Source organism: Equus asinus, chromosome 4, assembly GCF_041296235.1.
Source record: "Equus asinus isolate D_3611 breed Donkey chromosome 4, EquAss-T2T_v2, whole genome shotgun sequence".
In the NCBI taxonomy this organism is placed as follows: Eukaryota; Metazoa; Chordata; class Mammalia; order Perissodactyla; family Equidae; genus Equus; species Equus asinus.
In genome coordinates, this window is record NC_091793.1 from 105956297 (window position 1) to 105971481 (window position 15185).

The 15185-nt window shown below is 35.9% G+C and overlaps 1 protein-coding gene across 2 annotated transcripts in view; it reads right to left on the reverse strand.

Annotated features, from left to right (window-relative positions):
- TTC21B (tetratricopeptide repeat domain 21B) overlaps positions 1 to 15185 on the reverse strand; it is an 81014-nt gene that overhangs the window by 38757 nt on the left and 27072 nt on the right. For both annotated transcript variants that reach the window (XM_044768773.2, XM_070508037.1), the window contains exons 9-17: positions 14862 to 15054; positions 14330 to 14427; positions 13814 to 14014; positions 10200 to 10329; positions 6437 to 6594; positions 4749 to 4973; positions 3028 to 3266; positions 1398 to 1470; positions 672 to 782 (exon numbers count right to left, since the gene is read on the reverse strand). In XM_044768773.2, coding sequence (XP_044624708.2) covers positions 672 to 782; positions 1398 to 1470; positions 3028 to 3266; positions 4749 to 4973; positions 6437 to 6594; positions 10200 to 10329; positions 13814 to 14014; positions 14330 to 14427; positions 14862 to 15054 — 1428 coding nt within the window. The remainder of the gene's footprint in view (positions 1 to 671; positions 783 to 1397; positions 1471 to 3027; positions 3267 to 4748; positions 4974 to 6436; positions 6595 to 10199; positions 10330 to 13813; positions 14015 to 14329; positions 14428 to 14861; positions 15055 to 15185) is intronic.

A 15185-nucleotide genomic window follows, 5' to 3' on the forward strand; every position in this document is an offset into this window, starting at 1 on the left:
TATATACAAGTGGAAATAGCCTAGGAGAAGCTTAGGCACCTACCCGCACTGTCAGTCAAGTACGCCACTTTTCTTAGAGAATCAGACAGCACACAAGGCAACTAACATTTCTTAGGAGAAGTAGCTACAGAAAACGCTTGGTGAAATTTTTTTTAACGGTTTTATTCCAGAGGCCAGTGAACTTTACTGAATGCAAATACTTTGCTAGCTGTTATGTGTATGTGTATATATATATATGCATGTTTAATAGTTACCAGGACTAGGGCAATAATATAACAACTAAAGGAAAATCCATTATCCTCACTGGAAAAAAAAAAAGTTCAAAGCACATAGCTTACCAGAACTGGTTCAACAGAAAGGACACCTATTTTACTTTGTCATATAATGAAAGAGATGTTACAATAGCAAGTTTATTGTAACTGATTTGGTGGCAAGGACTTAGGTGCAAGATAAAGCCTGAGGTAAACTTTAGGATCCAAAGAGCCTTTGCGAAATGCAGCAATGAAGAATCTGAGACATTGAGAAAGCCTTTAACACAAATTCCAGTTTGTGAATACAAGTCTGAAGTTTACAACCATCAAGATACAAACAGTGTTTGCTGAAGACCTCTCACAGAGCAGGGTTTGAAAAATTTGATCCAATAGAGATATTCCAAACTACGAAGTACTCACCTTTGAATAGTTGTGAGTTTTCACAAGTGCTTTCCCAATTTTGCTTGCCAGAGTTCCATCTTTTGGGTTCTGATTTAAAGCTTGCTCATACGCTACTATGGCTTCTTCAGGCTAATGTTGGCAGATACAAAAAACAGGCAATAAATAAACAGCTTAGCTGGATCCCACTAAACGGCAACGTTTCTATAAAGTTTTTCATTGAGATACTTAAGATTATCAAAGCACATATTTAAGTCCAGAAATCTTAATAATTTCAGAGAGGTGATAGTCACTACTGTTAGTCTAACTAACTAGTATAATTCCACCTGTGTTAAGTGTGCCCTTGTCTCCAAAAATAATAATGTGAGAACTAAGAGACAGCTTCTTAACTTTTCATTTCTGTCAGTCATTATAAAAGCCAGATACAGAGTCAGAGGATTGCTTCCCTTTGAAGAAGAGCCAGTAGCTCTCTTCATCCTTCTGTTTAAAGGAGACTCTTAACTTGCTTCTGGTATCATGTGTATTTCAAATAATGATAGAGCTGAATTGCTGGATGCCAGTTTGCAAAAAAAAAAAAAAACAAAAAACTTTTTTACTGTAATAGTTGAATCCTTTTTATAGTGATGACTGGATCTTCTAATATTAAGTAAACATTATTAAAAAAACAAATTCCATTTAACAGAATGTTCTACTAATCACAAAGAATATTTTCTTTAAATCTAGCTTCAGTAGCATCAGAAACTTTACCTCTTGAATATTCATGTATGCATCGCCAAGGAGAAGAAAAGAACGAGGGCTGGGCATTCTTTCAGCAATTTCTCTGGAAATCAGACCAACTCTATTTAACATATTGAATACAAGTATCTTCTTCTAAACCAATGAAATAAAAGGTAAGCTCATCTATCTCAATTAACCAATAGCCTTCAGAGTACCTTCTACATATCCAAGACTAGTATTGTAAGAAACCCCACTCATACCTATACCCAGATTGTTTATGCTAGATCCACTATTTTTTTCATTAAATCTCTCCATTTTCTGAAATGCGGATAACAGAGGTCAGATAGATAGTAAACATATAAATTCTCATTATTCAGAAATATATGTTTCATTATGTCTAATTTTGAAATGATGTGGGAGTGAAGGTACCAAAAAATGATAGTGGGGAAAAACACTTAATGTCCTCCTATGCATGCTGAGCTTCATTATTCGTAAGAAAGAAGATAAAATCTTCTACTTCAATATTTGCTGCTTCGTTTTTACCTGCAAAATTTAGACTGCTAAAGATCAAAATACCAAAATTGCTCAAATAACAATGTGAGTTTTAAATGTACAGTATCTCATTTAATTAGTCCAAAAGCTCTATGAGAAAGATAGTTAATTATTCTGATTTTACAGATGATGCTGAGTCTACAGCTAATGTGTCAGATCTGCCTGAAACAAGAACCTATGCCTTTCACTACTATTTTATAACGCATTCAAACAAATCGACCCTATTTTAAACACTGTCATATCATTAGAGGTGATAGTTAGGGCTGATCTTTTGGAAACATCATAGAAAATATGATCTATGAACTCTGGTTCATCCATCTATACGGGGGGTGCTGCTCAATTACTTTGAATCACTCACCACCTACAAAGAATCTGAGCAGCTTCTAGAACTTTGATATTTACATAATATAGATGAACGAATACGACTTAATTAATCAACATTTTCCTATGTTCTCAAGAGATAAAAATATTGATTTTCTCTTACATGTGTATGCTGTACACATTTTCTCTTACATGTGTATGCTGTATCTTTATCTTTTTGTTTGGGGAGAAGAGTAAGAGCAACGTGTGTGTGTGTGTGCGTGTGTGGGGTATATCCCAACAACTCCTAAGAGAATCAGTGCATGACAGACGTAACTTTTAAAGCCCCTGCCCTTTCACCAAGGAAAATCTGTAATCCATATCTCAGTGTGGTGTGTACTAAGCCATCATTTTCTTTTGCTATAACTATTATATTGAGTATTAAATATGACCATCTAGCCCCTGAATTGTTGTTACATTAGACAATTTTCTTAAGCTGTTGCTCTTTCCTTTCCCAAACAGGAAGATTCAGGGTCTAGAAATAACACCTGATGAGGGAGGAGAGCTGAGAAACTAGAGTAAGCCGTGGACTGAAATAATCATGATCACTCTGATTTATGTTTCAGGGAGAGTGAGGAACTTGGCCAGAGTGATTATGGGTGGAAATACGAGAAGGAAGCAAGAATTCATTAAAGAAAGGATCTATAAAGTATCTGTAAAGCAGTTACAAGGAAGACAAAAATAAATCTGGGAATTAATTTTTGGAGATAAATGTGTCAAAATATAATGGGTTGAAATAAGCATTTACCTATAACAAGTGATATATAACATTTTCTCTTTTCTGTGCTTCAGATATATATCTGCCATTTTTTCTTTAGCTTCTATGAAATATGGCTGTTCAGCAGTAACATTCCGAAGCATGCTTAAAGCCCGCTCAACGTCTCCCTGGGCCAGAGCTAGGTCTGCATTAGCAATAGTAACACGCAATTCTTCTGATGTCCCAGAAAACTCATGGATGGCATCTTGTAAAACTTTTGCTGCTTCATGCTGTAAAGGTGAAATTAAAATAACATTCAAAATATTCAACAAATTACAACAGAAGCGAGGATTTTCTACTAAAACAGAATGAACAATAAATGCTAGTTTAGTTAAGATATTCAGGAAATAATGGATGGTTTTTCCAAAAGTATAAAAATTTAAAACTAAACTCAGAGACTAAATTCAGATGACATTATAAATATTTGCTAACTGAAAGTGTTTTCTTAACTAGGAAAACAGGAGTTGCTACATAAGAGTTGCTGCTACTATAATTTAATAAGCATTTACTTTGCATACAGCATTGTCTTAACCCATTTACTTTTCACAAAACCCTGTAAAGTAGTTACTATTATTACCCCATCTTGCAAGTAAACAAATTGAGATTTAGAGAGGTAAGTTAACAAATGATAGAACCAGAATTCAAACTCGGGCAGCCTGACGCCAAAGCCTAAATTCTTAGCTGTGTTCATTACTGCCCCCTTGATGGGGTCCAGTCCACAGTCACCCACTGAACCCAATGGCTCTTCATCAAGTAGCAGATTACTTTACTCCCTCTGCTAGGACATCACTTTTGTTATACCTCAGGGAATATATTATCTCATTTCCAAATCTGTACCTCAGTGAGTCTAAAATGTCATTTATTTTAAGATTCATCTCAACTCTAGAGATAAGATGTTCTGATTTCAGCAAACTTAAAATGTGAAAAAAATGGTGCATCTTAGAATCAGCTATCTATGATAGAACTGGTTCTTCTTCTTAAATGTATATTATGTTAATTTATTAGTGAAACAAATTCTTTGAGACTTGGTAAGTATTTAGACACAGCCTGCTTAATTACCACTAAAATATGAAAATAACTGATTAGGAGCTGCTGCAACCTAAGAAACGGATATAAATGACATTAAGTTCCTTATTTTCTACAAGGCTTTAACTCTCTCAGAATTATACGCTTCCTTTCTTTCTAGCTGTATTATTTTTTTAACGTATTTGATTTTATGATCGTCCTATGAGTTTCCCAAAGCTGTATTCATCAAATGGTTCTTTTGTTTTCTCAACTATTAGAATTTCAGGTTGGTAGTTTCATTTATTCCAGTGGTAATTGTATGTGTGTGTGAATCCTTTTAAGAATTCACAGAATTATGACTATATTATACTATTACCTTTCATGGCAGCCAGGATAATCATATATTATCATATACATTACATTATACATTTCACAGTACATCATATTACATTATATTATTACTTATACTATAACATTTCATAGTAGCCAACATAAGTACACTGATACTTAAAATCATCCAAGTGCAAGCTATGCTTAACTTCAGGAGCCTGAAGAAAGAACATGATTTGGCGCAAAGCAATGAGAAATACATTTTCTAAACTTTACCACTTGATCAGGGGATAATTTTAGCTTTTTCATTTCTTATTAAAACATAGACTTGAATAACCAACTTCAGACCTGAGCCGCTGAATGAAAGTCTGACGTACCTGTTCTCCATTTAAGCGGTGAACCTCCACCAACTCGAGAAAGATGGATAAACGATGGCCTGCATCAGCTTCAGTTTTTCTGTACTTTGATTTTGAGGAAGCTCCAATTCTCCTCATTCCTGGTAAACTCATTGCCATATGCAGAGTTTTAATTGCTTCTGCTATTTCTCCCATTTTCTTTTGTGACTGAGCTTTTATCAAATGATACAAAGGATATTCTCTCACCTGAAAAAATAATATTCAGAAATACTTCCTTGGAGTGCTTATAACATCAACACATAATTTACAATCCAAAAAACGTGGACAGTCTATCTGTGATTGTATACATGAGGTCTATTTCTGTTTCTGTCCTCTTAATAACTTTCTGATCATTTATCATATTAAATCAGATTCAGAGAACTTGTCCCTACCTAGCATCCTCCTGGATGACAAACAAGTTGATTAAGCTTTTCTACCATGATAGATGAGAAAATACAAAGTTTACAAATATATTTTAAGAAATTATTTGAGTTTTCAGGAAAGGAATTTATCTGGGACTTCTAATAGTAATACAAAATTATGAGATTTCTAGAAACAGTTTTTTTCCTTTATTTTTTAATTTTGATTAAAAATTTCAGAATACTTTAGTTAAACATTGATTTTACCCTTTATACTACTCTGAAACATGTAGCAATGAAGCTTCTGTCTTTATTTTGGCTATCAAAAGCGTATACAAAAAAATAAGAGAAAGACAAAATGAATGAGGAAGGAGTCATCAAAGGGAAGTAGACAATCCAGAATGAGGTGCTGTGGCAGCCATGTACTGTTCAGGACGGGTACAGTCATCCTTCAGACTGTGTTTCTAAGCCTCAGTTACTTGTGGGCTTTGTGTAAATACTCATGCTTATGCTCTTCTCTCAGAGATTTGGATTCACTGATGGGGGGCACTGAGGTGGGGAGTATGATGCACCACCAGTCCTGAGAACCACTGTCCCAAGAAGCAGGCAGTATCTTATGCAAATCTTGCCTGAAACTTCAATTCCCAGTCCCCTGAAGGGTTCTCACATAAGAGGGCTCAAGACCCTATGAACCAAAGCAGAAGTCTGAGGAGTGCCTCCACGACTCCAGGTAGCTGCGGGAGCACCTGACCCAGGATTTTCCCCAAAGCCGAGGGATATGCGACGTAACAGAATACCTTAGATAGAAATCTAGTGTGTTTATATCCTCAAACCACATGACTAGGTGCCCTTTGATGATCAATTTAAAAAGAAGTTATTAAAAACCCAGGTCCAAGAGAGGAACAGGTAATAAAATAAAATCCCTATACACACAAATGTTTAGCAGAACGCTCTACAGTTTACAATTATTTTTACATATGTTCATTATTGCATTTGATGCTCACTATAACCAAAGGGTATTATCATATGAGTTCTATAGAAAAGAAAGCTGAGGTTGAGAGAGAGATAAGCGGGAAGACCAGACATTGACCCCAGGTCTTTTGTCACCAAGTTCATACAGTTTTTTAACTACACCACAGTTGCCTCCATTTTTTTCTCCTACTGCTTGTGAGTCCAAAATCTTTTCCCTTCAAGAATGCATTTGCTAGCAAAATGTTACAGGCTAACATACAAAATAGCTGAACATGTAAATGTTTGCTAAAGGTTCAAAGAGGGTGATGTGTCTTATCCCCTCGAGTCTGGGATACTTACCTTAAAATTATAGCTGAGACAAAGTTCAAGAGACTGAGAACACAATTTGAATTTTTCCTGAGACAAATAAACCTGAGCCATCAGGAGGTGCGCATCTGCGTAAGAAGGACTGTGCTCCAGGCAGTGCTGCAGGTTATTATAGGCTGCTTCAGTGTCACCTAATGAGGGAACAAGCACTATTATAATTCAAGTGATTAAGAGATGGAGATCTGAGAGAGAAATATTTAGTCTATGGATAGTTCCAGCGTTTGAACTTAAAGTCATAAAGTTCATAATTCATAAGGCCATGGTTTAATCTCTACCTCCACTAGTTAGCTTCCTTTTAGTCTGCATGAAAGAATGTACTTGTAAGTCAGCCACCCCTTGATCATAAGTAGCAAAGCAGGAAAAGTGTGTGAAAAGATCAGAATCGATCACCACTGCTACTGAGAGGCCCATAAACATATCTTTATTTTATTTTCCTTGTCAAAAAAATTTTTTTTCTTATAATTTCATTTCCTTCATTCAAAATAAGCTATGTAAAACACAGAAATTTAAATAGCGAGAATGTGATAGTGTCACATTAACAATGAGGATTTAGATTAGTAATCATTCTTGGCCAGAAATTTTATTACTGTACATTAAATAACAAAAAAGACATAAGGATATATTACAGAGATTTAGAAATATGAGTTATATGTTTAAAATGCCTTTAAATACCAACTGAAATATCAAATGTTTTGGAAACACACATACTGTACGTTTGGGAGTCTTAAAATAGAAGGAAATGATCAAGATTAAAGTAGTGGAATAGTGAAATCTACCTTGGGCTGGTAGATGCGATAGAAAGAGGCTCTTCAGAGAAACAATAGCACAGACTCTAGGTGCTAGAAGTTTCTCATGATGTAACCCACACTGATTTGCATTTAGCCATCTCATAAATTGGCCTTAAGTAGGTATAGCTAGGCCAGCTCCCCATGCAACTTTGCTACGAGAGGGTGAGGGAAGAAGAGATCTTAAATTATTTTCTGTTCAATTACTCCCCTTACCCTTACCTGACCCCTCAATAGATAAAATAAGGCTTACAGTCAGGGCTTCCAGTTCCCAAAGGCTCAACCTACTTATAACAGAAATCCATTTAAACAGAAAACATTCTTCTTAGAGACAGAGGATTAATGGACAGAAATTTGGCTGAGGGAGCACAATAACTTATTAAATATAGCATCAAAATTTGTCAATTAACCATCAAGCATAACACTGTAAATACTGGATTCTTTTTCATTGTGATGCGATCCAACACTCAGACTGTGCAGACAAAAAAGGAAATAGGAAGGTTAAGCATAATAAATTTGCATGCAAATTACCACCCTCATGTTATTTTAGGAAGGAGAAGGATTAAGGAGATAAGTTAAAAAAAGAGGTTATTACTAAGGAGAGAAAAGTACATAGAAAAAAATCAGGGTTTGCAAGTAAGAGACTAAAGAAAATGAGGGCTGTATGAATAAATGTGATTAGAGTCTTTTTTTAAAGGTAATGGGGAAGGATGTGTGGAGTTACTTCAGAAGGCACTAAGTATTTAAAAATGGAGAAATGGGTCATCACTGTTGGGAAAAATAAACCACATAAACAAAGATTACAGAAACATCACATTCTTATCTAAGAGCAGCCCAATTTCTCTTGAGGGAAAAATGAAAGACACTTCTGTCTGCAGATCTGTCTTTGCCAGGGTCCTGTGTAATAAAGAATTTGGCGGGCCTCTGTCCCCGGTTCCTGGGAAAGAGTTTCTAAATCTTGGAATTTCCCAAGTGATACAAGTGTCTTTGTTATTTGTGGTTGGTCCTGATAGTTTATGCTCAAGATGTGATTCAGGATGGGGGCTGGCCATGCCAGAAAGACCAACCACAGGATTAGAGGGCTGGGGCTTTGAGCCATGTGACATCAGCCTGACCTGCAGGGTAGGGGAGCTGAACCACATGGCCAATGATTCAACCCATGCCTATGTAACGAAAGCCTAACAAAAACTCTAGACACTGAAGCTTGGGTGAGCTTCCTGGTTGCTAATGATTTACAGGTATTGTCACATAGTGATGTGTCGAAAAGTACAAGTGTCCTGACTCCACAAGGAGAGGACAACAAAAGCTTCACATCTCAGACCCTCCCAGACCCCACCCTGTGCATCTCCTCTTCCTTTTACTGGTTCAGATTAATATCCTTTGCTATAATAAAGAACTGGAGAATCGTTAAGTATAATGTTTTCCTGAGTTCTGTGAGTCCTTCTAGTGAATTATCAAACCTGACAGGGGTCATAGGAACCATCAAATTTGTAGCCAGCTAGTCAGAAGTGCAGGTGGCCTTGGGAAGCCCCAAACTTGTGGCTGGTGTCTGAAGCGAGGGCAGTCTGATGGAGGATTGCGCCCTTAACCTGGGAGGTTTGGCCTGACCCCCGGTAGCCAGTGTTCGAAGTCATTGCAGTTGGGAATTTAGTAAGAATACTGCTATTAGACATGTGCCATCATTATTTCAAATTATTTCGGGCTGCTTTTTTTGTTAAATGGGGTTTATATACAAAACTTTCAGTCCTAGAGACTTCAGCAATTAAGTATTACTATCCTGAGACTGGTTTATATCAAATTTCAAAATAAATAATGAGTGTTTAATAAACTAATCACATAATTCAAAATCCCAGTTTGATCACCTGGGAGGTGATACCCATTCCAGTTGGGAAGAAGGTAGAAATATCATGTGGCTCAATAGTGGAACTCAATCAGAGGAAGGTATTATAGAGTCACTTCTTACAACTGGAGTATTTTAAAGGTGAAACAAGCTCTTGAGATCATCTAGTTCTTTTTTTTTTAAACAATTAAAACTGAGATCCAAAAAAATGGTAAAGTCAATCTCTGAACTCTTTCCATTATGTATAAGAAATAACTGTTTATGAGAATATTTTTACATTAGTTTCTACACTTTAAGACCTTACAAACTTAATTTACTTTGCATAGCATTCAGCCAGCAAAGGTAGATACATAAGAACCATATGATTATCTATCTTCATGCATATAGTCATACATATGTTTGTATCCTAAGAAGCTAAGGTTATAATTGAGGCTATGTTTTTTTAGTTATACATAACCAGTCACAGAAACTAAACATAAATTAATTAATAAACTTCATAAGGGCCTGAAACCTGGTAAATATCACATTTGGCTAGGCAATGAGTCAACAACTCTGAATTAAAGAGTATAAATTACTATTGCCAGACTCCAGGACCATCAGATGAACTTTTTTTTAAGTGGTAGAATTGTATTTTCCCAGCAATTCATTAGAACCACAAAAGTTTATAGTAATGTTTAAAGAATTAAATAGTAAAGGAAGTTAGGCAATTTTATTTTGGACAAAAATTACTGATCTGTACACATGTAAAATTTGCACTTTATGTGACTATTCTCCACATACGTGGAGTACTTAGTTTATGCCTGTTTTTATGAACACCAGATTACAAACTTTTCTTTTCTTTTTGGTGAGGAAGATTGGCCCTGAGCTAACATCTGTTGTCAATCTTCCTCTTTTTGCTTGAGGAAGATTTGTTGCCAAGCTAACATCTGTGCCAATCCTTCTCTATTTCGTATGTGGGATGCCACCACAGCATGGCTTGATGAGTGGTGTGTAGGTCCGCACCTGGGATCCAAACTAGTGAAGTCTGGGCCACCAAAGCGGAGCATGTGAACTTAACCACTACACCACCAGGCCAGCCCCTACAAAGGTTATTTTAAGTGGTACACCTTACCTGACAAATATTTCACTTTTGCTATTAGGAAGACAGCTTGCAGAAGACCTGGTACAGTTCTTACTATGGTCTCCAGGATTGAGGTACAACGTCTGAGAAGTGGAGAAAGAGGTTGCCCAGGACTTGCAGGCTAAACAAACAAATTAGCAAAACATCTTGTAAGTTCATAATAGCAGTTAGCTAAAAACAAACCCAAATTAAGCAATGTGAATAGCAAAACCATGTATTTTTCTAAAATTTTTCTTATTCTATTTATTGCCTAATCTCTTTACTCTGACTAGACTAATTTATCTCCCTGAGATCTAGGAACAGACTATGTAAATAATGGCTTTTGTTCAGCAAAATAATTATGAAATTATAACACAATTACAAGTTTGATAACATACGAAAAGAGCATATCTGCTCAAAAACTTTATCAAGGAAACATATCTGTTCAAAATAAAGATAACTAAGAGGCAGAGTTTCTTGCTGGAATTGAGAGTCAAGGCAACGTAAGTTTTAATTCTAAACCTGCCTTGCGATTTACCCAATTCAATAATTTGCACTACCCCTAGAGTACTGTAAGGTCAGGTTTTAGAGAATTCACATTTTGATTTCCTAGTAGAAATCAGAGAGGAGAACACACTCACGTACGTAACATCAAATGTCTCACACCTTCACATTCGCCCCTTTTCTGCCTGGCATGCTGTACGCCCTCAATTTGTTTTGTACTTTTATCAATAGTGAATATGATAACCAAAGCAGCACTAGGCCATTTGTTTATTCTTTTAATGGTTGTCTACTCAACCAATCTCTATCCAATGGTTATCCACTCGCAACTCAGAAATGTGATATTAAGAATTTACACATCAAACGTTCATTCTCCCTCCTTTGCCCTACTAGTGCTGTTTCCTTGATCTGAAGGATGATCCTCCCCATCCCCCCAACCCTACATCCCCCCCACACACATTCTTCACTGGACTACAGCCTCTTACTGACAATCACTCCCACAACAAGCCATTGTCACTGACAAGAAAGTTGCATCTTCTCACTATGTTGAGGCCCCCCAAAAAAATGCATCCTCAAAAGGATTTTCAGAATATAACCACTGGTGCCCAGAAGACCTCAACTTCTTAAGGTTTCTACAACACTTATTAAAGACTGCAAATTATTACTGCAATAAAATTTAACATTTCTATCTTATACAGTTCTATAGTAGTTTCATATTTGTTTGTCCCTTTACACGACTAAGGGAGGATCAGAATTTTACACTTCTTCACATGGTAATGGATAAAGAGTAAATTCTTAAAACATATTTACTTTGTCAGCATACCTGAAAATAATGAAAGTATAGCTGAGGTTCTGATAATGTCCTTTGCCACTTCCTAAGAATTAGTTATTGAGAACAACCAGCATTTTTACTGTAGTTTTAGACTGAATCATAGGAAAAAAACAGGACTTATGTGAACAATCTCTAAGATAACATCTGTTTGAATATTAAAAAACCCTACATATATAAAAGGGCCAAAGAAGCAGGAACAGGCTGGAGAGACAAGTGTGCATTTCTGATATTTCCCTATGAAAACAGCATTATAAATGCTAATTAGGTTCTATCATGCTGATAAAGGTTACATTATGAAAAAATAGGATGTCTCTGGCCTAGGGACCCAACTATCACGTAATACATTATTTCTTGCTCCATTTACAGTTTACTCTCAGCACAGCTGCCAGAAAAACCCTTTTGAAATGTTGAATGGAATCATGCTGGAAACTCTCTGGTGGCTCCCCATGTCCTCAGAATTGAAGACAGAGAAGTTACAAGTGGTCTCCTGTGCAATGATCTTTCTCTGACTCCCCGCCTCCTCTTCACTCCATCCCAACCACCCTCATCTCCTTGTGTCCCTTTGGGCCACTGCACAACAGCTCCCTTTGCCTCACACACTCTGCACCCTATTTCCACATGACTCCTTCAGATTTTACCATCTTAAGGAGGTCTACCCAGACCACCTTACTTAAAATTACCCCCTCAATCCTGTTCTGTTATTTTCTCCTGTTATCTTCTAACATACTACATAATTTACTTAATTATACTATCCGTCTCTTCCTGCTAGTATACATGCTTCCAGAGGGCAAGGGTTGTAGTTTGTTTTTAAACAACTATTTCCCCAGCTCCGAACAGAGTGCTGGGTTCTCTACAAGCATTTGTTGAATGAATCCTGAACGTGGCAGGAGTACTGAAAAATGCATTCCAACTTCTAAGCAACTGAAAACAGATCGTGACATGGGAGACTGAGATCAATCCCAGGGGGTATTCCAGAGGGGGTTAATTTAAAAAAAGAGATTGTGAAAGTCTGGAAAAGGATGTGATGATCAATAAAAAGCAGCATGGGTTCCTAAGGAAAGGTCACTACCCTCATTTCCTTGTTAACACAGTTAGTGAAGCTGTGGATCAGGAGAATGCTAAGAACTATGTTTTGAGCAACGAAGTATTTGATAGTGCCCATCACGGTGTCCCTGTTTTGAATTGTGAGTTGAGCATAAGAAAGTAAAGTCATCTGCTTACTGTCTATAATAAAAGTGTCGACTAATGGATCCATAACAATTCGGAATGCACTCTCTGGTAACACAACAGAGGGTTCCATTCTCAGTTCTACTCAGATCCAGATAAGGCAGATGATCTATGACAATAAACATCCATATAAAATAGATGACAATTAGGATCCAAAAGGATATGGTAATCTGGAATTATGGGATGAATCTGAGGAAATAAAATTTCAAAGGGATAAATGTAGAGTCCAAAGATACAGAGAATAACAGATCTAAGGACTTTGGTTAACTGTTAATTCAATAAGGGTCAATAATGTAATACGATTCATAAAAAGACAGCTGGATGGATATCCAGAATTAGGAAGGAGAAGGATCTAATCTAGGTTTTGCAGGCCAAATCCATATTTGGACCACTGAGCTTAATGAGAGGGGTGGACAGAATAAAGGATATCCTCAGGCTCACAACCAGGGTTCTCAAACTGATCATATAAAAAAGAAACAGTTGAAAATCTGGGATTGTTTAGGGGAACACAAAAACTAATTTCCAAAATCTGAAAGTCTGTTTTATAAATAGAATGAGGAATGATCCTTGCTTAGAGTTAAGTGCCTGAACTTGCTCCATGTCACTCCAGAGGGCAGAAGCAGGACCAGTAAATGGGTGAATTTTTAACACAAAGCACACCTGACTTAACATAGGAAATGCAGTCTAATAATCATAGTTATACAACAAGCACTGCATTTTTGAGTGCATCCAGATGTGGGATGCACACTCAATGAGGATTTAAGAGAGTAAATTCAAATATAAGGTGAGTGTCTGAATTAGATGACTTCTAACAGTTCTTCTAAACTCAAGATTTTAAGATTTTATGAATTACAAACGAGTATTAGTAAACCAACACATTTATTAGTTGATAGCAGTCATTACCATAAATATTCTGATTAAAAACTATTCCAACTAACACAGATACAAATACAAATACAAATTTTAAGATGCCAACGTAGTCTAACATGTGGAAGATAATTTACTAGCATCTTTTATAAAACATCATGTAAATACAGCCTTGAAAATAAGTTCCAGAACTATTTACCTGCATTGGACAGAAATTCAGATATTCTGTAATAATTTCTAGCAAGAAATCAGGATTTAACTTCTCAAAATACTGTATCCCAAGAGGTAAATCTTCTAAGTGTGAAAAATGAGTGTCCAGGACATCATTTAACAAATTAATAACTTCTTCTTGTCGTTTATTTTTCTTCATAGCAAGAATTGCATGTAAATAGGTTAATTCCTGGAAAATAAGTAGTTTTCATAAATTACTATATCTAGTTATAAAGCTAGTTATTTCTACTTAGATTTCAAAGTATATGAAGTGCTATTTATGTGTATATTTGTTCAAACTTAAGTATTAGCTTGGATGGATTTTTAGAATCTTGTGGAAGAACACTTAAAGTCTAATTTTGCATAGAGGGAAACTAATAAATGTAATTACATATTAAAATTCGTGTACACGAGTCCTTTAAAGCCATTAGTAAATAATAAGACATTTAAAATTTCATATTTTATAAACAGTGGCTAGGATCTACCATGTGATAAAATACTATACCGCAGATTTCCCAATAGACTGCTGAATTTCACTAAGGAACTCCAGCTGCTGATCTGCATCCTGTAATTGCCCTTCTATTAACTGACATCGGATAAATCCTAAAACCAAACAGGACAGAAACAGTCAGTCTGCATCATTTCAGGCATCCACACTTCAAGCTAACACAAACAATATCAATACATTGGCTTTTTTTCCCTTAATACATTAAAGTTTTAGATTAAAAACAAACAAACAAAAAGAAAAAGAAAACAGAGAGAGAAAATACAATGGGTTACTTTGTACCATGTAAAATCAGTTACTAAAAAATTCATAATTTAAAGGAACTATCTCATAAAAATCTATTCTCTCAAGCTATTATTTAAGAAGTAAAAATTTTATTTTTAAAAACGTGATTTTTTTCTCTTGTGGATAGTGGAGAATAGTTTAATTTTAGAAAGCCACAAAATACATTTTTTCTTCTTTAGTGGCAGGTATTAAAAGCAATCATCACCTGTGTCTATTCAAGAAACATGTGTAGAAACAGGGGTCATACCAATCAGTGCAGGGACACTGGTTTCATTAAGCGTCATGGCAGTCTCATACCACTTCAATGCCTCTTGAACTTTTCCTTGTAAAATCAACTGGTATCCAAGTTCTGTAGCAAATTCTGATTCCTGAGGGGTCAAACTAAAAGCTCTTTCTAGGAACGTGTGAAGTTTCTGAAGAATCAGTTGACTACGTCCACACTAAAAGGAAAAAAAAATTTAAGTTAAACTAGAACACTTCTGCTCAGGCGGAAGGATTATTTTTTTCCTCAACATATACACATACTATTTGTACTTCCCAGAAGCAGAATGAAGAAAAAAACAATAAAATT